Source organism: Gadus chalcogrammus, unplaced genomic scaffold, assembly GCF_026213295.1.
Source record: "Gadus chalcogrammus isolate NIFS_2021 unplaced genomic scaffold, NIFS_Gcha_1.0 GACHA093, whole genome shotgun sequence".
NCBI lineage: Eukaryota > Metazoa > Chordata > Actinopteri > Gadiformes > Gadidae > Gadus > Gadus chalcogrammus.
In genome coordinates, this window is record NW_026613528.1 from 108,414 (window position 1) to 133,593 (window position 25,180).

Genomic DNA, 25,180 nt, shown 5'->3' on the forward strand with positions numbered 1-25,180 from the left:
TACTTCCCCTTCCAGCAGTTCGGTGTGTGTGTGTGTGTGTGTGTGTGTGTGTGTGTGTGTGTGTGTGTGTGTGTGTGTGTGTGTGTGTGTGTGTGTGTGTGTGTGTGTGTGTGTGTGTGTGTGTGGGCGGGCGGGCGGGCGGGCGGGCGGGCGGTCGGGCGCATGCTGCCCGTTTTCCCAGGAAACATTTGACATGCGCTCAGAGGGGCGGTTCAGCTAAGTTACTTCCTCATCTGAATGGTTCGTCGCAGCTGGGAGCCTTTCTTTCTCCGCTTTGAAAACCTTTCACCTGATTAACGTGTTTTATAAACACTTTAACCTCAGTTTCTTCACATTTATACTTTATAACTTTTTGCCGTATGGGATGGAACGTATTTTCTCCAGTCTACTATGGATGAGGAGATAGAGGAGGGGGGTCCTACCTCTAAGACCGCTCTGTCTGGGGAACATGGCCGCCAGAGCAAAGCTAAGAGGTAAGAAGAGGATCTCTCTGTCTGTGACTGTTGTCCATCTCAGAGCTCAGCAGTGATGCATCATGACTCCATCATTAGTCTGAGTAAAAGGTGTGTGTGTGTGTGTGTGTGTGTGTGTGTGTGTGTGTGTGTGTGTGTGTGTGTGTGTGTGTGTGTGTGTGTGTGTGTGTGTGTGTGTGTGTGTGTGTGTGTTGAAGCCCAGAGCAGCAGCAGAGAGCAGACTCCCCTGGACCCAGCTGTGTCCCCATGAAGAGTGGCTGGTCTATGGATCTTCCTGTTATCTTTAAAGATGGAAATCAGTCTATCGAGAAAAGGTGAGGATTTATCAGAGATCATAAAGATACAGCTTCTATCGAAAGTCCATAATTCCTGGTTCTGGTTTTTCTAGAAGAGTCCAGCAGGAGAGAGCAGACTCCCCTGGACCCAGCTGTGTCTCCATGAAGAGTGACCGCTCTATGAGACCTCCTGCTAACTTTAAAGATGGAAATCAGTCTATTGAGAAAAGGTAAGCATTGATTAGAGATGATGATTTGGGCCGTAGTCTTAAATTCAACCAACTCTCTGACCAATCGATTGGTCGATGGTGAAAAGATGATGACCTGCTAGCCTCAACATCACATGAGGTCTGTTTGGAGAAGGGCAGTGGGTTTCAGACCCTCTCGGTCCGAGTCCACTCGGTTAGGGCAGAGCTTCAATATGAAGCAGACAGCGGACGAGCCACGGAGCGTCGGGCAGCGTCGTTTATAGACGACACCACCGAAGAATTGATTATAGCTTTTATCTGTGTGTAATATAACGGGGCCCACTGGATGCTGCTGGGATTCGTGCCAAGAAGCCAATTCTGATGTGTTCCCACTCAAAGCCTAGCGAGCGTTAAACACGAAGGGAGATGAAGAATCACAGACGTATTAAGAAAAAAGTACTCATGCCACCATTTTAGCTGATCTGCCCACAAACTTACTCTACACTTTGCATGTTTTTCTTTCTTCTTAACCAAATGCTGCCAGATCGATGACTTTGTTGTAATCAATGAGTTAGTAGCGGAGTAAAGGTTCAGTAAGTTAGGACTAGCGGTCTTCCTTATGGGCCAGTTCAACGTTGAGGAACCCGGGGGTTTGACCTCTTGTCTTATAAGTCTTATAGTTTATTAAACCAAATGATTATTAAAACAGAAACTACGGAGCCTTCAACCTAATTTATTCATAATTAATGTTATTTCTAACACAATATAGCCTGTCAATCAAATATAAAACACATCGGCCTGCATTTGCCCCTCCCAACCCTAAAATAATGGATTAAGAAGCTCTTTGTTCTTATGAAAGGAACACCAGCCATAGTCCGACCAAAGAGAATTTGGTCTAACAAGAGCATATCGATTAACCAGTCAACCAACCGACCAGAACTTGACAGCCCTAGAGATTATATCGGTACAGCTTCTATCAAACTTACAGAAATCCTGGTTCATGTTTTTTAAAAGAGTACAGCAACAGAGAGCAGACTCCCCTGGACCCAGCTGTGTCTCCATGAAGAGTGACTGGTCTATGGATCATCCTGTTATCTTTAAAGATGGAAATCAGTCTATTGAGAAGAGGTGAGGATTTATCAAAGATCCTAAAGATACAGCTTCTATCAAACGTCCATAAATCCTGTTGCTTGTTTTTCTTCAAGAGTCCAGCAAGAGAGAGCAGACTCTTGTTATCAGACTTTACTGGTACTGATGTTTCCAAGTCAGGGAAAATGTAATTGTGTGTGTGTGTGTGTGTGTGTGTGTGTGTGTGTGTGTGTGTGTGTGTGTGTGTGTGTGTGTGTGTGTGTGTGTGCGTGTGTGTGTGTGTGTGTGTGTGTGTGTTGAAGCCCAGAGCAGCAGCAGAAAGCAGACTCCCCTGGACCCAGCTGTGTCCATGAAGAGTGACCGCTCTATGGATATACCATATCAATTTAAAGGTGGACGCCCCTCCAGAGAGGAGAGGTAGGGGTTTCAAACAGACGATGAAAACAGACCAGTTGGTTGTTACCATTCTCTACTGATACTGATATCTACAAGGCTGGGGAAATATAATTGTGTTTGTGTGTGTGTGTGTTTGTGTTCCCCACAGACACCAGAAGAGGTCAAAGGTTACCAGTGCTCAGTCTCTACAGAAGCATCAAACAGAGCTGATCATGGTGTGTACATATCCACCAAGACGTTTGACTTCAGCTCTCCATGAACATTAGAACGTTTCTCTTGTCCAGCGGGACGTGAATCCAGGAAAGATGCGTCTGATGTCCTCAGTTAGTTCAGAGTAAAGTTCTCCTTGATGTTTGTTCTGTTCCAGAGGGCTGAGGAGAACGCACACGCTTTTCTAGACAAGGAGCTGAAGAAGCTCTGGAGGGATCTCTTCTCAGATTACCCACAATGCTCAGAGGGTCAGAGAGTGGAGGAGGAGGAGGTGGACGGTAAGAAGGAGGAGCAGAGGAGGCGCGCCATAGAGGGAGTGGTGGACATCACAATGCTCTGCCTGATGGAGATGAACCAGGAGGAACTGGCCGACAAACTGTTGAGCGGTAAGAGACTCTTATCTTGAAAACAGAGAAGAAATACACATTTTGAAGAGCAGTAGGAGATTATATTTCTTCTGTTCAGACTAATTGACGTAATGTGAGACGTATACATTTCAAACTTCCATGTGGAGACAATCTTTCCTCTTTGAGGTTAAATGGTTTCAGTGTTTCCCGCAGGATTTTTTTCAATAGCGGTGGTGTGGTCCCCGAACCCTCTAGGGGGTCCGGGGGCTCCCCCGACCGAATTATTTTTGTACCCTTTACATTGGAATGCATGAATCAGGTGCACTTTGAGAGGAGAATATGCACTTAAATCCTATTCAAACAGTCCTGTGTATTACTGTAGATGGGATTATTGGTGTTGTAACTTTGCCTTTTGTGTCTTCATTTACAGATTTTTATATTTTTGCATAGTAATATTGAAACAAAAAATGTAATATAATTTGCACAATTTATTTACAGATTTTTGCCTAATGCTTAAACACTAAACATGGTTGCTATGCCCAAAGCATAATTGTTTTTTAACATAAGACACTTTGTTCAAAAATGTCCTTAGGTTTTTTCCCTGCATTTATGCTAATGACCACATGCTTACAGGCAATTAGCATAAATCCCTAATTAAAATACGCGATGAAAACGGATTTTATATGGCAATAAAGAACAACATCGGATCTAACAGTATGGATTCATTTTTCAAAGTTCCCGAAAATACCTAGGCTATAAATTCCTGACTGGATATAAGCTCCTGAGATAGTAAAGAGGAAAATACTACACCTAGTACTACACATCATGGAGAGTTCAGGATTGTCTGTGACTGAAGTTCCGATACCCTAGGCCTGGAGGAAGTTGCCTTGGCAGTATCGCGTGTGCATGCTTGTGAGTGGAGCCCTTCAACACCACCACTCTTCAACACCACCACCCTTCGAAAGAAATTGGTGTGTCGTCTGGAATTTATTAGATTTTAATGTTTTAAACGCCTTTTTAAATCGAACACAGTTTGTCTGTTTGTAGCCTCGGGAAAACCGGCTAAATCAGATTCCTCAGAAGGATAATAACATGGCAACAACCTCTGAGGACTCATTACTCAACCAAGCTACAAAGACAATCATCCATCTAAAAAATGAAATTCAAAAACTCACTGACACTCTGCGAGAAAGAGAAGCTCTCCTGTCCGGCCTCATGGATGTAGCTGCCAGGCAATCCAAGCGGCTGGCATCCTTCACTGCTAGTATGCAGGACACGGTACACTGGGATCCCGCCAACTATTCTCAGTCCTGTTCCACACCGCACATACGTGGGCATCCAAGGAAATTAGCGGAGGCTAGTGAGGCATCACCACCAGCCTGGAAACCTTAAACCGCTTTGCACCGCTAGCTATTGATGATCCTCCGGCGCCGTCCTCTTCCCGGGCTGTTGGCTCTACGGATGGTGACCTTTCCGGCCTGGCCCTCCATCGGTCGAGTGCAGATCCGCGGACGTCGGCTCCTCCACTTGCCTCGACTCACCACCAGGCTGACGACGCCTCGCCTCCATCAACTCAGCCGGGCACATCGAGTGCCGTTGCAACGATGAATGCCCCTCCACTGCCCACCCTGGATCGAGCGACTTCAAAGTCTGCTACACAGCAAGTGAAACCACCATCCGGCTTCCGACCCTCGCTGCAACTCACGGCTGGACAAGCTGACACCTGTCCAGGTGCCAGTGTGAACCCCTTTTCCACTGGGTCTGCAGCAAATCGGTCATCCTCTCGTCGGTCGCTCCTGAAGGAGGCCGTCAGGCGTTCGCAAGCTCTCTCTGCATCAGATGCCGCTGAACATATCACCAGCCAGCCAGACAGAGACCCCAGCCGGGGTCCTCCTAAATCGGGATCAACTGGTGTTTGGTGTGGGGAGTCCTCCACCCAGCAGCTGGCCGTGCCTTCTCTGTCGGGTGCCTCGTCGGATGGGGGCAGTGGGCTCTCTTCTTCAGGTGAGGGCTCTCAGCCGACACCGCTGTTTCCTCCAACTACCCTCATAATCGGCGACTCTATTACCAGGCATCTGCGCTTTGTGAACGTTATCACACGTTGTTTGCCAGGCGCCTTGGTAACTGATGTCCTGGTTAAGCTCCTGAAAATGCTGCCTTCTCTTCCATCTTCAATCACTAGGATTATTGTCCATGTCGGCTCAAATGACTCTGCCCGTTGTAAATCAGAGCCCATGAAAAATGTTTTTAATTAGCTTCCTTAAGCAGTGTGGCAAAACTGTTTTTATCTCTGGGCCAATTCCTATATTAGGACACGGCGACAAACGTTTTAGTAGACTTTTAAGCTTAAACACTTGGCTGCGGGCCACTTGCTGGGGAAACAACGTGGGATTTATTGACAATTTCGATGCATTTTGGAATAGAGAGTCACTCTACTCGTGGGATGATCTGCATCTGAGTGCAAAGGGCTCATGCGTGTTAGCGGCAAACTGTCGCTACACAGTGACACACCATCACCATGTCCGTCTCCGAAAATGACTACCTCCGTCGGTCACCCAGCCATTTCCGCAGTCTGCGACCCCACCGCAGCCTGCAGCCACCGCAGCCTGCAGCCTCAACCGCCCCCTACTGTCCCAAACCTTTGCCGCTAGCGCCTCCCACCGTTTCGCTCAGAGACACGTTCCCTTATCGTCGAACATCCCCGTGATGATCGGACACAGAAGGACTATGACGCGCACAGCTCGCAAAGTGAATCTCACAAACCTGCTCTCCACATCACTTCAGCTGCAAAATAACTCACAAGAGTCAGCCCCGGCTCGCACTGTGAAGCTAGCTCTCTTGAATGTTAGATCACTTGCAAATAAGTCATTTCTGATAAATGATCTCATTTCCACACATGACCTTGATTTCCTGCTATTAACTGAAACATGGTTAAATGAAGCAAATAGTGCTGTCACCCTCATTGAGTCCGCTCCTCCTAACTACGATTTTCTGTCGTCTTTTAGAGAATCAAAAAAGGGGGGAGGTTTAGCCACAATATTCAAAACTTTGTTTCAATGTAAACAGTTATGTCATGGTAAATTTTCATCATTTGAGTATATGTGTGTCCTAATTAAGGGTTCCCCTCGGTTTCTTACGGTGACAATCTATAGACCCCCCAAACAGTCTGAAAGAGCTTTTATAGATGAATTTAGTGATCTCCTGTCAATCATATGTGTTGAATTTGACTGTCTAATCATCTCAGGAGATTTCAATTTGCATATGGACAAATCAGACAACATATACACCAAAGATTTCCTTGCTCTATTGGATACTTTCAGTCTTACCCAGCATATCCAAGGCCCCACACACTCCCATGGTCACACTCTTGACCTTATCATCACTAAGGGTCTCAATGTCTCAGTGACAATCAAAGATTTAGCCCTATCTGACCATTTCTGTTTATTTTCTGATATATCTATGTCCCCCTGTAATCAGAGTAGCTGCATAATGACTGGAAGGAGGATCATAAATGAAAACACAGCAGCTCTCTTTGAACAAACTCCAGTTTTCCCTACCTCTGGTGATTCTGTGAATGATCTATTGGAACTTTTTAATACAAAAGTGGAATCCATCATGAATAATGTTGCTCCTTTTAAACTTAAGTCAATTACCAGCAAACAGAAAGCCCCATGGTTAAATAGTCCAACCGTTAAACTCATGAGAAGAGAGCGTAGGAAAAGTGAAAGAAAATGGAGGAAAAATAAACTTCAAGTTAACCTACAGATCCATAAAGAGAATCTCCGCAAATACAATTTTGAGGTATGTAAGGCCAGGCAATATTATTTCTCAGATCTAATAAACAACAACATAAATAATACCCGTACATTATTCCTGATGGTTGGAAAGCTAACAGATCCTCCCTCCAAACTGCCCTCAGAAATGCTCTCGAGCAAATCATGTGATGAATTTGCCACATTTTTTAAAAACAAAATTGAGAACATCAGATCAAACATTGGTTCTCAATTACAGTCTGCTCATTGTCCAGAACTAGCAATCCTAAGGGAAAACAATCCCCTCATGTCAGAGTTCAGTCTGATGAACACTAATACAATCGAAAAAACCTTAAAAAGCCTCAACTCCTCCACTTGCAGTCTAGACACAATCCCTACAAACTTTTTTAAAAATATTTTTCATCTATTATCGGACAGTGTAGGAGCCATTTTAACCACTAATTTATTTGTTTAACTTTGATTTCAATGCATGCCTCTTCTGTATTCTGTATTGCTCGAGATTTTGTGCCCTCTGCAGGTCAAAAGCTATAAATAGGAAGGAGACCGGGAAGGAGGTGTGGCCGACTGAGAGCACACAGCTTTTTGACCTTGTCTCTGCTTGCTTGCTCGTTTCGATGCGCATGCTGCTCATTGTAAATTCTTTAGTTAATGCATCTGTAAAATCTTCCTTTTGGTCATTAAACCCCAACGATGTTTGGAACGCTCGATTTTTCGTGGATCTTCATTTTCTGGTTTATTGCAAGTAACCTATACAAGCGTCAAGGACTCCCTCAGTCGTCACCGAGTGACAAGGAAAAACTCAGGACAAATCAGTCACTACAGACACTGTACTCCAAATTGTGAACTTGTCACTTCAGTCAGGAATTTTCCCAGAATCCCTGAAAATGGCTGTTGTAAAGCCCCTGCTCAAGAAGAAAAGCCTCGACCCATCGGTATTAAATAACTACCGACCCGTATCCAACTTGCCCTTTATTGGGAAACTTATTGAGAAAGTGTTTTTTAATCAGTTGAGCGATTTTTTAACAGCAAATTGCTGCCTTGATCCGTTTCAGTCAGGCTTCCGGGCAAATCATAGTACTGAAACAGCTCTTATAAAGGTCCTGAATGACATACGTCTCAACTCAGACTCCGGTAAAACTTCAGTGCTTGTATTACTGGACCTCAGTGCAGCATTTGATACAATTGATCATAGCATACTCCTACGCCAATTAGAACATGGGGTTGGACTTTCAGGCAGAGTAATCAACTGGCTGAAGTCCTATCTGCAGGAGAGAACTTTCTTTGTTGCCCTTGGTAACTACACCTCAGCTCTAGCACCCTTGATGTCAGGTGTCCCACAAGGGTCAATCCTGGGGCCACTTCTTTTTAATCTCTACATGCTCCCACTGGGTCAGATTATAAAGAACACTCAGGTTTCATACCACAGCTACGCAGACGACACACAACTTTATTTAGCCCTGTCACCCACTGATAAGGATCCCCTTGGCTCACTATGTGACTGCCTAGACCAAATAAATAGTTGGCTGTCACAAAACTTTTTACAACTGAACAAAGAGAAGACCGAAGTAATTTTATTTGGGAGGAAGGATGGAAAAGACAAAATGGCTACACTTTTTAGGGCAAAGGGGTTTGAAGTTAGGACTAAGGTCTGAAACCTTGGAGTCATAATTGATAGCGACCTCAACTTCGACAAGCATATGAGAGCTGTAACTAGGACATCTTTTTATCACCTGAAAAATATTGCCAAGCTGAGAGACCTTATGTCCCAGTCTGACCTGGAAAAGCTTGTCCATGCTTTTATTTCAAGCCGGCTAGACTACTGCAACGGTCTCTTCACAGGACTCCCAAAAAAGACCATTAAACAACTTAAATTAGTTCAAAATGCTGCAGCACGAGTGTTAACAAAGACCAGAAAAAGAGAGCATATCACCCCTATACTGAAGTCCTTGCATTGGCTGCCAGTTTATTTTAGAATACATTTTAAAGTACTGCTACTGGTTTTTAAAGCATTACATGGGATGGGGCCAACATATATATTTGACATGTTTACATTTTACATCCCCCTCAGGCCTCTCAGGCCACAGAAAAGCCAGGTATTATGCATACCATATACTCGCACCAAACAGGGTGAAGCTGCTTTCAGCTACCATGCAGTCCAGATTTGGAACAAACTACCTGATCACGTTAAGAATGCTCCAACCATTGCCAATTTTAAAACGCAATTGAAGACCACCCTCTTCTCCATGGCATTTTCCTGTTTTTAATTTATTTTATTCATCATATTAATCTCTCCTTTTTATCTTTTTATTACTACTATTGCGATATGCTGTCTACTTGTACTATTACTGTGATATGTTTTATACGTGTGATATGTTTCTTACTTGTGTAATTCAATTTGAGGTAATGCCTCAGCTGTGTAAAGTACATTGTGTCTACCTGGAGTATGAAATGCGCTATATAAATAAATTGCCTTGCCTTGCCTTGCCTTGCCTTGCTTTGCCTGTAAAGGCTATGAGTGATCCCAAAAAGAGCGACAACACGCACACACACACACATAGGCCTACACACACACACACAATACTAGAGGAAAAACGGCACGGAGGTTGCGGTTTATAGATACAATAAAATGATTGGGTTCAGGGTTTTTAACACTGGTGGTCATGTAGCGACACATTTTAGCAACTTACTTTCTCTCTCTCTCTCTCTCTGTCTGTCTCTCTCTCTCTCTGTCTGTCTCTCTCTTTCCTTCTTTCTTCGATCTTCCGCTTCACTCGCTACTGATGGAATCAATCTAACTTTGCAACCGTGTACGGTAGCCTACTGCCAACAACTGCCACACTCGCTGTGTATTTTTCTTCTTTGATGTTGGTTACGTGACGACGTGACGCGTGCTGGGCAATTTACGTTACGCGCTGTACATTTTCTAAAAGGAGCTACGTAAAAAAAAGAATAATTTAGGAGAAGGATTTTTATTGCAGCGGCGTAGAAAATTCAGCAGCGGCGACGCGCCGCTGCTGTGTGAACGTGGGGGAAACACTGGGTTTGATCCAGTTTGTAGGCTTGTTGTGGGGTATCAGGTTAAATGGTTTGATCCAGATATGTAGGGTAATGGTGGGGGTCTCAGGTTAAAGAATGTTAAACATCATCATTACCAGAACCAAGTCACCCGACCACATCCCCCCTGTTCTCGTCCAGCTACACTGGCTCCCTGTCCAACACCGGATTGACCTTAAAACCCTTCTGCTCACCGACAAAGCCCTCCACAACGTGGCCCCCACTTATCTCCCCGACCTCCTCCAGGAGGACAGGCCCTGCCGCTCCCTTCATCATCCTCAGCTGGTCTTCACCGTCCCGACCTCCCGCATCAGCACCGTGGGTAGTAGGGCTCTCAGCACCGTGGGTGCTGGGGCTCTCAGCACCGTGGGTGCTAGGGCTCGTAGCACCGTGGGTGCTAGGGCTCTCAGCACCGTGGGTGCTAGGGCTCTCAGCACCGTGGGTGCTAGGGCTCAGCACCGTGGGTGCAAGGGCTCTCAGCACCGTGGGTGCTAGGGCTCTCAGCACCGTGGGTGCTAGGGCTCTCAGCACCGTGGGTGCTAGGGCTCGTAGCACCGTGGGTGCTAGGGCTCTCAGCACCGTGGGTGCTAGGGCTCTGAGCACCGTGGGTGCTAGGGCTCTAAGCACCGTGGGTGCTAGGGCTCTCAGCACCGTGGGTGCTAGGGCTCTGAGCACCGTGGGTGCTAGGGCTCTCAGCACCATGGATGCTAGGGCTCTCAGCACCATGGGTGCTAGGGCTCTAAGCACCGTGGGTGCTAGGGCTGTCAGCACCGTGGGTGCTAGGGCTCTGAGCTGAACTGAAAGAGACACCCTGACAACATTGAAATCCCTCCTCAAAGCACATGTGCTCCCACTGGCCTTCTCGCTGTAATGACCCCCTACCGTGGGTTCCCCTCATATCCCCGTTGTGCTGCTGTTCTTACCCCCTCCTACCTGGGTCTCCTCACTGTTCTTACCCCCTCCTACCTGGGTCTCCTCACTGTTCTTACCCCCTCCTACCTGGGTCTCCTCACTGTTCTTACCCCCTCCTACCTGGGTCTCCTCACTGCTGATCTTACCCCCTCCTACCTGGGTCTCCTCACTGTTCTTACCCCCTCCTACCTGGGTCTCCTCACTGTTCTTACCCCCTCCTACCTGGGTCTCCTCACTGTTCTTACCCCCTCCTACCTGGGTCTCCTCACTGTTCTTACCCCCTCCTACCTGGGTCTCCTCACTGTTCTTACCCCCTCCTACCTGGGTCTCCTCACTGTTCTTACCCCCTCCTACCTGGGTCTCCTCACTGTTCTTACCCCTTCCTACCTGGGTCTCCTCACTGTTCTTACCCCCTCCTACCTGGGTCTCCTCACTGTTCTTAACCCCTCCTACTTAAGTCTTATGTCTTGTTTTGATCATGCTGTTGGCTATGCAGCTCTTGCTGTTTTTGACCCTAGATTAATTTATGAATTGTAAGGCGACCTTGGGTGTCATGAAAGGGTGTTATTATTATTATTATTATTATTATTAATGTTATTAATAATATTAAACATAAACTGCAGATCCACAGCAGAATAACTCGGTGGAAGAGATGCAACACTATCTTGTTATATCAGCATGTCATTTTACACCAATTCATTGTCTTTATTATTATCATTAGACCAATCATATCGCTGGGTAAAAACGAAAAGTCCTGAATGATTAATGTTAATGTGGCTTCATAACTTGTGGTCTGAGAAGCTGGTCGTGACAAAGACTGCATGTTACAGATCCAAAATGTTCAAGTCAAGTCAATTCAAGTCAAGTCAAGTCAAGTCAATCATTGTTATTATCATTAGACCAATCATAAAAGTCCCACTTTTTAAAAAAATACCCACTTTTTTACATTGGCGTTTAATACAGATTAAGATTTTATTTTATCTTATTCATTGTTGTTGCTAATATGCAATTTTAAGCCTTCTTGTTTTTTTGTTTTTTTTATATTGTATCTGTGTACAGCACTTTGGTCAACTACTGTTGTTTTAAAATGTGCTATATGAATTGACTTGACGTGACTTGACTTGATTTGACTTTTTGGATCTTTGGATTTGGATCTGTAACATGCAGTCTTTGTCACGACCAGCTTCTCAGAACACAAGTTATGAAGCCACATTAACATTAATCATTATACTGCAGACCAACAGCAGAAAAACTCAGTGGAAGTGATGAAACCCAGCCTTATTGTATCAGCATAGAAATTCACTTTACACTGATTCACTATCATTATTACTATCATTAGACCAATCAGATTGCTGTGGAAATAATAGGCCTTAACATTTTGAATCTGTAACATGCAGTCCATCACAACCTGCTTTTCCGGCCACAAGTAATGAACCCACAAAATATCATGAGGTTGATAATTTAACAGGAAATATTGCCCTGGTTCCACTGATCACCATCCACTAACTGATGTCATCTGTTGTTTTCTCATTTAGGATCTGATGCTGTCGATTGCCAACATAAAATCAAGTCTCATTTGAAGAAGAAGTTCAGGTGTGTGTTTGAGGGAATCGCTAAAGCAGGAAAGCGAACAGATCTGAACGACTTCTACACAGAGATCTTCATCACAGAGAGAGGCAGTGGAGAGGTCAACAAGGAACATGAGGTCAGACTGATTGAAACCGCTTCCAGGAAACGAGCCATGGAAGAAACACCAATCAGATGTGAGGACATCTTTGAACCCTTACCTGGACACGATCAACCAATAAGAACAATGATGACAACTGGAGTGGCCGGCATTGGTAAAACCGTCTTGACACACAAGTTCACTCTGGACTGGGCTGAGAGCAAAACCAACCAGGGCATACATTTCACATTTCTCCTCACTTTCAGAGAGCTGAATTTAGTGAAAGGGAAAGGGTTTAGCTTGGTGGAACTTCTTCATCACCTCTTTATTGAGACCAAAGAAGCAGGAATCTGCAGATTCGACCGGTTCCAAGTTGTCTTCATCTTGGATGGTCTGGATGAGTGTCGACTTCCTCTGGACTTCCAGAACAACCCGATCTGGACAGATGTCACAAAGTCCACCTCGTTGGACGTGCTGCTGACCAACCTTATCAGGGGCGACCTGCTTCCCTCCGCTCGCATCTGGATAACCACACGCCCTGCGGCAGCCAATCAGATCCCTGCTGAGTGTGTTGACATGGTGACAGAGGTGAGGGGGTTCAACGACCAACAGAAGGAGGAGTATTTCAGGAAGAGATTCAGAGACGAGGCACTGGCCAGCACAATCATCTCCCACGTCAAGAAATCACGAAGCCTCCACATCATGTGTCACATCCCAATCTTCTGTTGGATCACTGCTTCAGTTCTGGAGGACATCTTCAAAAAATCCCAGATCGAAGAGATGCCCAAGACCGTGACTCATATGTACAGCCACTTCCTGAGGGTTCAGTCCATACAGGGGGACAGGAAGTACCATGGGAGATCTGAAATAGATCCACACTGGAGTTCAGAGAACAGGAAGATCATTGTTTCTCTGGGAAAACTTGCTTTTAACCAGCTGGAGAGTGGCAACCTGATCTTCTACGAGGCAGATATGGCAGAGTGTGACATCAATATCAAAGCAGCCTCAGTGTACTCAGGAGTGTTCACCCAGATCTTTAAAGAGGAGTGTGGGCTGTACCAGGACAAGGTGTTCAGCTTTGTCCATCTGAGCATCCAGGAGTTTCTCGCTGCCCTTTATGTCTTCTGGTCCTTTATCAACACTGGGGTCAATCTGCTCTCAACCTCGAGGGAAGATAAACTCCTCCTCTACCAGAGTGCTGTGGACAAGGCCTTACAGAGTGAGAACGGACACCTGGACTTGTTCCTCCGCTTCCTCCTGGGCCTCTCTCTGGAGACCAATCAGATTGTCCTACGTGGTCTGCTGGGACAGAAAAAAAGATCACTGACCACTCAGATTAAAACAGGTCTGCTGCGAATGACAGGAAGTAGGTCAGCGACCAATGAGGGAACAGTGTCACAGATCAATGAGGGAATAGTGTCTTACATCAAGTTGAAGATAGAAGGAGATCAATCTCCAGAGCGAAGCATCAATCTGTTCCACTGTCTGAATGAGCTGAACGACTGTTCTCTAGTGAAGGAGATCCAGGCGTACCTGACATCAGGAAGTCTCTCTGGAGAACCTCTCTCCCCTGCTCAGTGGTCAGCTCTGGTCTTCATCCTACTGACATCAGAAGAGGAGCTGGACGTGTTTGATCTGAAGAAATACTCTGCTTCAGAAGATGGTCTTCTGAGGCTGCTGCCAGTGGTCAAAGCCTCCAAAACATCTCTGTAGGTTCACTAAAAACATGTATTACAATACACACTACACAATATAATTACAACTGGAATATAAGGTTAAAATTATATGAATGTATGTATGTTCATAACAACATTTATTACTTTTCTACTCATAACAGAATAAACATACTAATTATAATAACATACAAAACATCTCTGTAGGTGTCCTATTAACGTGTAATGTATTACAGTACACATAAGAGAATATTCACAACAATAGAACATAACACAACATTTTCAATCTCAACTAAACAACTATTTAAAATGTATACATCTTATTATTTAGTATGTTTGTTAAACTAATAACATTCCTTCATTATTTAATAACTTAAAGATGTGTGTTATATTAATCACAGTTCCTAACCTGTTCACTTTATTGTGTGTGAAGGCTGCAGGGCTGTGATCTGTCAGAGAGATGCTGTGAAGCTCTGGCCTCAGTTCTCAGCTCCAACTCCTCTAGTCTGAGAGAGCTGGAGCTGAATACCAATGATCTGCAGGATTCAGGAGTGAAGCTGCTCTCTGCTGGATTGAGGAGTCCACACTGTACACTGGAAACTCTCAGGTCAGTTTTACCAATGGTCAAACAGTTACACCACAAGGTTCTATATCAGAAGACATTTAACAGATGAACATCCATAAAAGTGCGCATATGAAATGAAGCAGCACGTAACACCGCCAAGCGCACAAATGCTGTCTAAAGGTACGGCCACACTGAACGCGTTATGCGTGTTAGAGGCTTTAGTAAATCCATATCTTTGCATAGGGAACCATTGGTTTAGACGTGTAGATGCGTTAAACGCGCTAAAGCAGCACGTTAGGCGTATTAGACGCGTTTTACGCACCTAAATAATCCGCCCAACACACCCACGAGCGGAGTTAAAAAAATTGAACTTATTACGCTCCTACGCGTGACACTTAGCCGCGATAGCCAATCAGCATTGAGCTTGACCCGACGTCACTGGCAGAGAGACGGAGGACAGGCTCTCCGCAGCTGATATGGAGCGCCTGTACTTGGTGTCCTGACGGTAGATCCTGGCACCAACCCGGGTCAGCAGGTCATCAAACATGGCCCCAGTCAACGGAAAGTACGTCTGGAACCGGCCGTCATCCAGGCGGAGTTCCTGGAGGAGGTGGTGAAACCCACCCAACTGTGAGCACCTACGGAGGATGTCATGCTCCCAAACACGACGGCGTTTGGGTTTCCTGCTCTCCTGGAACTCCCACACCAAGTACAGCGCAGCGATGGTGGTGATCTCCGACATGTTTGTGGAGCAAAAGAAAAGGAGCGGGGAAAATAAGTTTTGGGCGGGCTCATCTAGCTCCGTAGGCGCGTTAGGCGTGTTGAACCATTTTTGTGACACACAATGATGAAGCAGCAGGTTAGGCCTAATCCTACGGACGTAACGCGTTCAGTTTGGCCGTACTTTTTAGTTCTCGTGCTCGCAAAGTCATTCCTGAACGCTATGATGTTTATTCTCCTCACAACACAATATACATAATATATAAAACTCCTAATTATATAAAAAACATCGCTTTAGATAAACTAACAACATGTATTACAATACAATACATAATATACATAATACTGCAACAAAAAGTAATATTAATATACAAAATGATTTCCAAACACTGCAAAATAACTATCTTATTGTTAGACATTTGAATAACCACAACTTCTTCATTATGTAATAAGTTTAGAATGTATGTTATTTTAATCACAGTTCCTAACCTGTTCTCTTTATTGTGTGTGCAGGCTGAATGCCTGCTATCTGTCAGAGAGATGCTGTAAAGCTCTGGCCTCAGTTCTCAGCTCCAACTCCTCTAGTCTGAGAGAGCTGGACCTGAGTACCAATGATCTGCAGGATTCAGGAGTGAAGCTGCTCTCTGCTGGACTGGGGAGTCCACACTGTACGCTGGAAACTCTCAGGTCAGTTTTACTCAATGGTCAAAAGGTTCTATATCAGAAGACATTTAACAGATTAACATCCGTAAAAGTGCGCACACGAAATGAAGCAGCACGCAACTGACACTCCCAAGCGCACAAATGCAGTCTAAAGGTACGGCCACACTGAACGTGTTACGCGCGTTAGAGGCTTTAGAAAATCCACATCTTTGCATAGGGAACCATTGGTTTAGACGTGTAGATGCGTTAAACGCGCTAAAGCAGCACGTTAGGCGCGTTAGACGCGTTTTACGCACCTAAATAACCTGCCCAACACACCCACGAGCGGAGTTCATAAAATGAAACTTTTTACGCTCCTACGCGTGACACTTAGCCGCGATAGCCAATCAGCGTTGAGCTTGACCCGACGTCACTGGCAGAGAGACGGAGGACAGGCGCTCAGCAGCTGATATGGAGCGCCTGTACTTGGTGTCCTGACGGTAGATCCTGGCCCCAACCCGGGTTAGCAGGTCATCAAACATGGCCCCAGTCAACTGAAAATACGTCTGGAACCGGCCTTCATCCAGGCGGAGTTCCTGGAGGAGGTGGTGAAACTCACCCAGCTGTGAGCGCCTACGGAGGATGTCATGCACCCAAACACGACGGCGTTTGGGTTTCCTGCTCTCCTGGAACTCCCACAACAAGTACAGCGCAGCGATGGTGGTGATCTCAGCCATGTTTGTGGAGCAAAAGAAAAGGAGCGGGGAAAAATAAGTTTTGGGCAGGCTCATCTAGCTCCGTAGGCACGTAAGGCGTGTTGAACCATTTTTGCGACACACAATGATGAAGCAGCAGGTTAGGCCTAATCGTACGGGCGTAACGCGTTCAGTTTGGCCGTACTTTTTAGTTCTCGTGCTCGCAAAGTCATTCCTGAACGCTATGATGTTTATTCTCCTCACAATATGCAAAATATATAAAACTCCTAATTATATACAAAACATTGCTTTAGATTAACTTAATAACATGTGTTACAATACATAATATACAAAATACTGCATCAAAAAGTTATATTAATATACAAAAAACGACTTTTCAAACACTGCAAAACAACTATCTTATTGTTAGACATTTGAAACCCAATTTGAATAACCACAATTTCTTCATTATGTAAAAAGTTGAGGATGTATGTTATTTTAATCACAGTTCCTAACCTGTTCTCTTTATTGTGTGTTCAGGCTGAATGCCTGTGATCTGTCAGAGAGATGCTGTGAAGCTCTGGCCTCAGTTCTCAGCTCCAACTCCTCTAATCTGAGAGAGCTGGACCTGAGTACCAATGATCTGCAGGATTCAGGAGTGAAGCTACTCTCTGCTGGACTGGGGAGTCCACACTGTACGCTGGAAACTCTCAGGTCAGTTTTACTCAATGGTCAAACAGTTATACCACAAGGTTCAATATCAGAAGACTTTTAACAGATTAACGTCCTTAAAAGTGCGCACACGAAATGAAGCAGCACGCAACTGACACCCCCAGGCGCACAAATGCTGTCTAAAGGTACGGCCACACCGAACGTGTTGCGCGCGTTGGAGGCGTAGTAAATCCACATCTTTGGATAGGGAACCATTGGTTTAGACGTGTAGATGCGTTAAACGCGCTAAAGCAGCACGTTAGGCGTGTTAGACGCGTTTTACGCACCTAAATAACACGCCTAAAACACCCATGAGCGGGGTTCAAAAAATTGAACTTTTTACGCTCCTACGTGTGACACTTATCCGCGATAGCCTAATAGTTTATTCCCCTCACAACACAATATACATAATGATGGAATAAAACTTCTAATTATACACAAAACTAGAGATGTCCCGATCTCATTTTTTAGCTCCTGATCCGATTCCGATATTTTCATGTTGCTCCTGATCCGATCCCGATATTTCCCGATACTGGATTTTCGATATTGATTTCCGATATCACTTTTTGTGTTGACAAACAACATTTAATTTCCTGTACATTAAGAAACAGACAGGCATCCAAGCTGCGCTCAATAGCTTTTATTCTCTCACGTTAACATAACATAACATAAGCATTACCTGTAAACATAACCTAAAGTAAAGTTTTGGTTACTTAACTTATTTGAGGCAACAAGTTTCCACCCTTTTTTCAAGTAAGCTTATTATTTTTTACAATGTGGGTGGGTAATAACAGTGTAGAGCTTCTTATTTCCTCCATCTTAATCTACTGCACTGACTTCTTCAGTTCAGTGCAGGTTTTGTTTAATGAAAACCAACATCTGCACCATCTCGGCTGACAACTGGGTCCTTTTCTCATCAAGGACATTAGCACTGCACTAAACAGTCTCTCACTGTCCACCGATGTACAAAGTGCACAAAGAAGCTTTGTGGCTGTATCAGCCAGTGCGGGTCGCTGTGTAGCATGTGCCCGCCAGTAGTGTAGAGGATTCTCTGACCTTGGGATAGTTTTGTTCAGCCAGCATTGAGAAGAGCCGGGGAATAATCCATAATAATGTAAGGTTTAGAAGTTAAATATTTGAAAGTTGTAGAATAAATTAATATCATTTATATTGGAGTTAATTTTTCTAGAAATGTACTTACAATGTCAGTTAATCATTTACATATTTATGTCACACAATTATTACTTACATATTTACATCTTTACATATTTAACACAGTCAGGATATTCTGTTGAATCTGCCTCTCTGATTCCCTCACGTTTACCTCAGTCTTAATTCTAGCTTCTGATTGGTTAGTTCAGTCACGTGATGGGTCCGAACAAGGAAGTGTTTGAATATGTAGTGAGTGTAACATAATTCACCCACAGTATTTTGTTATGTGTTGTTCTTTCCACTGTGTTAGGCATGTCGTTTACTGTGGTTCAGGGATCCCTGTCCCTGGATTACGAGCGTCTCATGACGTCACAGCGCGATGCGGGATTCGTTTACTTGCAGCACGTTTTGATTTCCTGGTTTCTCTAACTCAATAAACGAGTCACACAACTGTGTGCTCAACGTGCGAAATTATATCTCTCATTCAACGCAATTTCCACACACATATATATATATGTATATGTATATATATATAGAAAAAATATGGATAGATAAATATGCATCGGCCATGAAATTGAATCGAGATCGGCCGATCCCGATCTACCTTAAAAACCCAGCATCGGGCCCGATCCGATCCGGGGATCGGGATCGGGACATCCCTACATAAAACACTGTTTCGATTAACTGATAACATGCATTACAATACAATGCATAATATTAATAAAACTGCAAAAAAAAGTAATATTAATATCAAAAACGACTTTTCCAACGCTGCAAAATAAAAATCTTATTGTTAGACATTTGAAACCTAATTTGAATAACCACATTTCTTCATTATGTAATAAGTCAAAGTTGAAGTTATTTTAATCACAGTTCCTAACCTGTTCTCTTTATTGTGTATTCAGGCTGAATGCCTGCCATCTGTCAGAGAGATGCTGTAAAGCTCTGGCCTCAGTTCTCAGCTCCAACTCCTCTAGTCTGAGAGAGCTGGAGCTGAGTACCAATGATCTGAAGGATTCAGGAGTGAAGCTGCTCTCTGCTGGACTGGGGAGTCCACACTGTACACTGGAAACTCTCAGGTCAGTTATCAGCCTCTTCAAACAGTCTTGGGGTTGTTTAATATGTAAGGGATGGTCCACGAATAGTTGGACCGTTATCGAAAAATAACTCATAAAACGGAATACATGTTATACATGTTCTGTAACTCTGGCCCGCTGATGTTAGGGTTAGGGGTTGACCTGTAAACTAATAGTGTAGTTGCAATTTTTGTTAACGACTTATCTAATTTACTTCAACTAGCTATGAGCAATAGAAATCGGGGAGTCCGGAAAAAGTAATGACAGAGACTTTATTGTTACCCACAAAATAGGTACAACAGAGCCGAGCATGTGGTTTTGCAAAAGACACACTGACTGGGGCCCCGATCCCAGTCCCTCTTATCCACACCAACCGAGCTGTCATGCATGTTATACGACCGTCCTGGTATATGTTCAAAATGGCCTTACACGGTATGGAAAGTTAGCCTTACATTCCCTTACGTATGTGCTCATCTCCTGTAGTTAATGTAAATAATGGGAGGATGTCCGTAGCCTGGGCCCCAAAGTCTTTGGCGCCTTATTAGGCCATTGCTCTGGGTCCAGAGGTGGTTTCTCTACTTTTCCACCATTAATGTTTATGCCTGATGTACATAGGCCTGATAATACTCATAGTTAATATAAAAGTAATGGTTAATTTCTCCCACATATCCCCCCTTGTTGGGGCCAATAAGGTTCCAACAAATTACTTGAATTATTGCTAAGCCCTTGCCAAATTGACACCACATCTGGTCATCAGTAAAAACCTCTGAGCTTCGACAGGGATTTCAACCTGCAATATTTTCAGGGATTTCAACCTGATTTTAGGCCAAAAAGATTTACCAAATGCAGTGTATTATTAACACTTTAATCCCTACAAGTTGTTCATATGTAATCATAAAACCTTTCTAATCATAATAGCACAATATTCCATATTCATCATGCAACTATATCAGTTGTCATGGCTACCAGAGAGGACGCGGGCGTTGTTTGTTCGCCGCTTCTCTGATCACGACTTTTTTCGATTTTTGTGACTGATAAAATAGTTTTCCTGTGCTATTTTTTCACTTTTATTTTTTCATTCTTAACAAGCTATTGTCACGAGCCCTTCCAGTTTTTCGGGACATTGATTTTTAGCCTCACCGACGCTGTTAGCTGGTAGTTAGGCATCTAGCTTTTTTTTGACGTCTTCCAACTGTCAATATTGCCTCACCGGGAAAAGAGCCATCTGGTTCCAACAACAACCTATATCGCCTTGCCGGACAACTTTCAGCCGCTCGCCTCCCGATCCCTGCTAGTGGGTCCCCCCTCTCTCATCTATCGAGTGCCGGCTAACGCTAGGCTGCTCCGTCGGTCAGACCTGATCACATCGATCCTCCTCACTTTGTATGGTCTCCCCACAGTCAGTCTTTTCCCTGGTCCATCTCCTCCTGTCTTGCCGTGGGTAATCCTGGTCTACAAATCCATCTCTGTGCACCGGGCCCGCGGCTAGCCGCTATCGCTGAGCTGTTGCTCCCTTCGCCCGGCAGCATCATGCTCACCTATTCGCCTGCACAGCTGTTTGGTATGTTCAACTACTCCCTCCCATCATCCATCTCAGTCATCAAACAACTTGGACTCCTACGTCGTCACCGTTACATCCACAGGAGCTCCCGCCGTAGATTTGTTTTGTCCCAGCACGGTCTCTGCGTCCCATTCACCCGGTCAACTGCACGCTCCGTCACGCCCCTACCACGTCATCAAGACTCAGCTGCTTCCGGACCTTTCAACGCTGCCGTTAGGCAGCAGCTCACCAGGCAGGTGAGCTCCCCTCTGTCCTCCCGCACAGCTATCCTGACTAACCTCAGACCTCTCCAACCTGCCCCGATCCCACCCCCCTCTGGCTGTGTCAACTTTGCCCTCCTCAACACTCGTTCGCTCACCAATAAAGCCCCCATCATACATGAACTCATCCTTGATAATAACCTCGACCTCCTTCTACTAACTGAAACCTGGCAACAACCCAATGAATTTTTCTCCCTCAACCAAGCATCTCCCCCTGGTTTCAGCTACATCGCCAAACCCCGCCCCTCTCGCCGTGGAGGTGGTCTCGCCATCATACATAAAGATACCTATTTGATTAAAGAACTCACCCTCCCTTTAGTAATATCATCCTTTGAATTCATTGCTTTTAAAGCCCCCTCCGCCACAACAGTTATCCTCATCTACCGGCCACCCAAACCTAATCCCTCATTCCTCTCTGACCTCACTGAACTCCTCACACTAGCATCAACCCTCTCTCCACGTCTGCTGTTACTTGGAGATTTTAATATCCACATGGACTCCCCCACTTGCAAGCTCTCATTTGAATTCACCACTTTATTGGAAAATTTCTCTCTCGCCCAACACGTCACCTTCCCCACCCATGACAAAGGACACATCCTTGACCTTGTCTGCTCCATTAATCTCCCTGTACTCGACCTCCGCCCATACCCCTTCCCCCTCTCTGATCACAACCTTTTACGGTTCTCCATCCTCTCCCCCATCTCCCGCCCCCGCCCCCTTAGAGAAATCACCTTCCGTAACCTAAAATCCATTGACCCCCACCATCTCTCTGACCTGCTCTCCTCCACCCTCCCTCTGGACTCAACCCTCATCTCACCTGATGAGCTCACAAACCACCTTAATGCTACCCTGTCTTCCTCCCTCAACACTCTGGCCCCCTCAAAACCAAAACTGTCTCCTTTAATACCTCCTCACCCTGGTTTACACCTGCACTCCGCAAATTGAAACAAACCGGCCGCAAACTCGAACGACTCTCCAAAAAAACCTCACTCACAGTCCACCATCAAGCCTACAAACTCCACCTCACTGCCTACAAAGACGCCCTCACCGCCGCCAAGTCTGCATACCTCTCCGCCATCTTTTCTGACCCCTGTCAAAACCCCAGAACCCTCTTCTCCACAGTGAGCAACCTCCTCAAACCGCGGACCAGCACCCTCTCCACCTCCACCCCAGATCTCTGCAACTCATTCCTCCAGTTCTTCGCCGACAAAATCACTGCAATCAACCATTCACTATTCCCTGTACATAACCCCCCTGCACACTCAATGGCCTCTCCCCTACCCATCTCTCTGGACCTCCCAACACCTCCTCCCCATTGCCGTCTCACCCACTTTGACCTGATTACCCCTCCTGCACTCTCCAAACTTATAGGCTCCTCCAAACCTACTACCTGCTCCCTTGATCCCCTCCCCACTCCCCTGCTCAAGCCCTGCCTCCCCGTTCTCTGCCCTTACCTCACTAAGCTCTTCAACTCCTCACTGTCACATGGAACTGTCCCCTCTGCCTTCAAATCTGCTGCTGTCACCCCCACCCTCAAGAAACCTGGTCTCGACCCCTCCTCCCTCAGTAACTACCGCCCAATCTCCAACCTCTCTTTCCTCTCCAAAACCCTTGAACGCATCGTCACCACACAACTCCAATCCCATCTCCACGCCAATAACCTTTTTGAATCCCTCCAATCTGGCTTCCGCCCCCTCCACAGCACAGAAACCGCTCTCCTCAAAGTCCTCAATGACCTCCTCATCTCTGCCGACTCTGGTTCCCTCAACTTCCTCATCCTCCTTGACCTGAGTGCAGCCTTCGATACTGTAAACCACACCATCCTGCTCACCAGACTCAGCAACCTCGGAATCGAAGGAACTGCACTTAGCTGGCTTCACTCCTACCTCTCCGACAGATCTCACTTCATCTCCCTCCACAACCACACATCTGCCACAGCCACCGTCACACAAGGTGTTCCCCAAGGTTCTGTACTTGGCCCCCTCCTCTTCATCATCTACCTCCTCCCCCTTGGTCAATTACTCCGCCATTTCTCCATGGACTTCCATTGCTACGCCGACGACACCCAGATTTACCTCAGCACCAAATCCCCCCACAACCCCCCCCTCTCCCACATTGAAACCTGCCTGTCTTCACTCACTCTCTGGATGCAAAATAACTTCCTGAAACTTAACAGCAACAAAACTGAACTCCTCCTCATTGGCTCCAAATCCACCCTCAGTAAACTCGCAAACCCCCCCACACTCACTATCGACGGCACCTTGGTCTCCCCCTCCCCCAAGGCCCGCAACCTTGGCGTAATCTTTGATTCCACCCTCTCCCTTGAACCCCACATCCGCCACACTGTCAAAACCTCCTTCTATCACCTCCGTAATATTGCAAAGATCAGATCCTCCCTCACACCTCACGCTGCAGAAAGACTCATCCATGCCTTCATCTCCTCCCGCCTTGATTATTGCAATTCACTCCTCGCCGGCATCTCCACCACCTCCATCAACAGACTCCAACTGGTCCAGAATGCAGCAGCCCGTCTCCTCACTCATACTAAAGCGTGGCACCACATCACCCCAGTCCTCAAGAATCTCCACTGGCTCCCCATCTCACATCGGATCCACTACAAACTCCTGGTCCTCACCTACAAAGCTCTCCACCATATGGCCCCCCCATATCTCTCTGATCTTCTCTCCCTCTACCAACCCCCCCGGGCCCTCAGATCCTCCTCAGCTGGTCTCCTCTCCACCCACACATCAAAACGCCACAGCCTAGGTGACAGAGCCTTCTCCAGGACATCTCCCAGGCTCTGGAACTCCCTCCCCCAACATATTCGTGACTCTGAGTCCCTCGCCATCTTCCAGTCCCGCCTCAAGACTCATCTCTTCTCCTCTGCCTACCCCTAGATCACTCACTATCTCTAGCCCCATCAACTTTTTTTTTTTCTCTTGTTTATCTATTTTTGTGCCCCTATGTAAAGCGCTTTGAGTACGTGAAAAGCGCTATATAAATTGAATCTATTATTATTATTATTATATCAAATGTTTTTCTAGAATACCCACATAATAATCATAAACAGCATAATAATCAATAATCATTCAGCATGCATTGAAAATTGGCATTTCAAAAATATGTGACATCATATTATACATTTCAAAAATGTGTGACCCAATATTATACTAAAAAGTGGACACAATAATATACATTTAAAGAAATGTGTGACATAATAATATGCGTCATAATAATACACTCAAAAACGGATGTTTCATCATAATACAGTTTTTAGAAATTTGAGATTGCCTGCATGCTTGCACATATTTGAATTGCTCAGGTGATCTTCATGTATTGGTGCGCAGGATACGAGTGGGGGGTTTTGGACATTGTGATAGATGTTGCTCCTGTTGGCTGAAATCAAGCCTTGTAGATCACGAGGCCGGCTCACATGGAGAGGTTACTAGCACATCGTGTGAGCCTCCACCTGGTGTTTGATATATCACAGTCCACTCTCCTCTTCAGGTTCGCTGTGAAGCACTTTTCCATAGAGCTTCCACTCCCAATCATTTGACTCATCTATGCCAGTTACCCTAAGGGTAATCTCCCTTGAGAGCATAGATGCTATCATAGATCACTTTCAGCATCATTGTGTGGCTATCGCTTCTCACTCGGCTGGGAATGGATCTGGTCCTGGGGCAGCTGGTCAGCCCCAGGTGTGTCTGCGTCTGGCTCCTCCTCCTCACGCTCATCCCTGGGT

General features: G+C 45.4%; 1 protein-coding gene across 1 annotated transcript in view; it reads left to right on the forward strand.

The window, feature by feature from the left end:
* Window positions 1-237: 237 nt before the first annotated feature.
* The window catches only part of LOC130378641 (NACHT, LRR and PYD domains-containing protein 3-like), a 43,423-nt gene continuing 18,480 nt past the window's right edge, over window positions 238-25,180 (forward strand). The window contains exons 1-9 of the mRNA XM_056585352.1: window positions 238-473; window positions 676-787; window positions 862-978; window positions 1,951-2,064; window positions 2,328-2,442; window positions 2,570-2,636; window positions 2,789-3,017; window positions 12,253-14,092; window positions 19,447-19,620. Coding sequence (XP_056441327.1) covers window positions 2,040-2,064; window positions 2,328-2,442; window positions 2,570-2,636; window positions 2,789-3,017; window positions 12,253-14,092; window positions 19,447-19,620 — 2,450 coding nt within the window. The 5' untranslated portion in view covers window positions 238-473; window positions 676-787; window positions 862-978; window positions 1,951-2,039. The remainder of the gene's footprint in view (window positions 474-675; window positions 788-861; window positions 979-1,950; window positions 2,065-2,327; window positions 2,443-2,569; window positions 2,637-2,788; window positions 3,018-12,252; window positions 14,093-19,446; window positions 19,621-25,180) is intronic.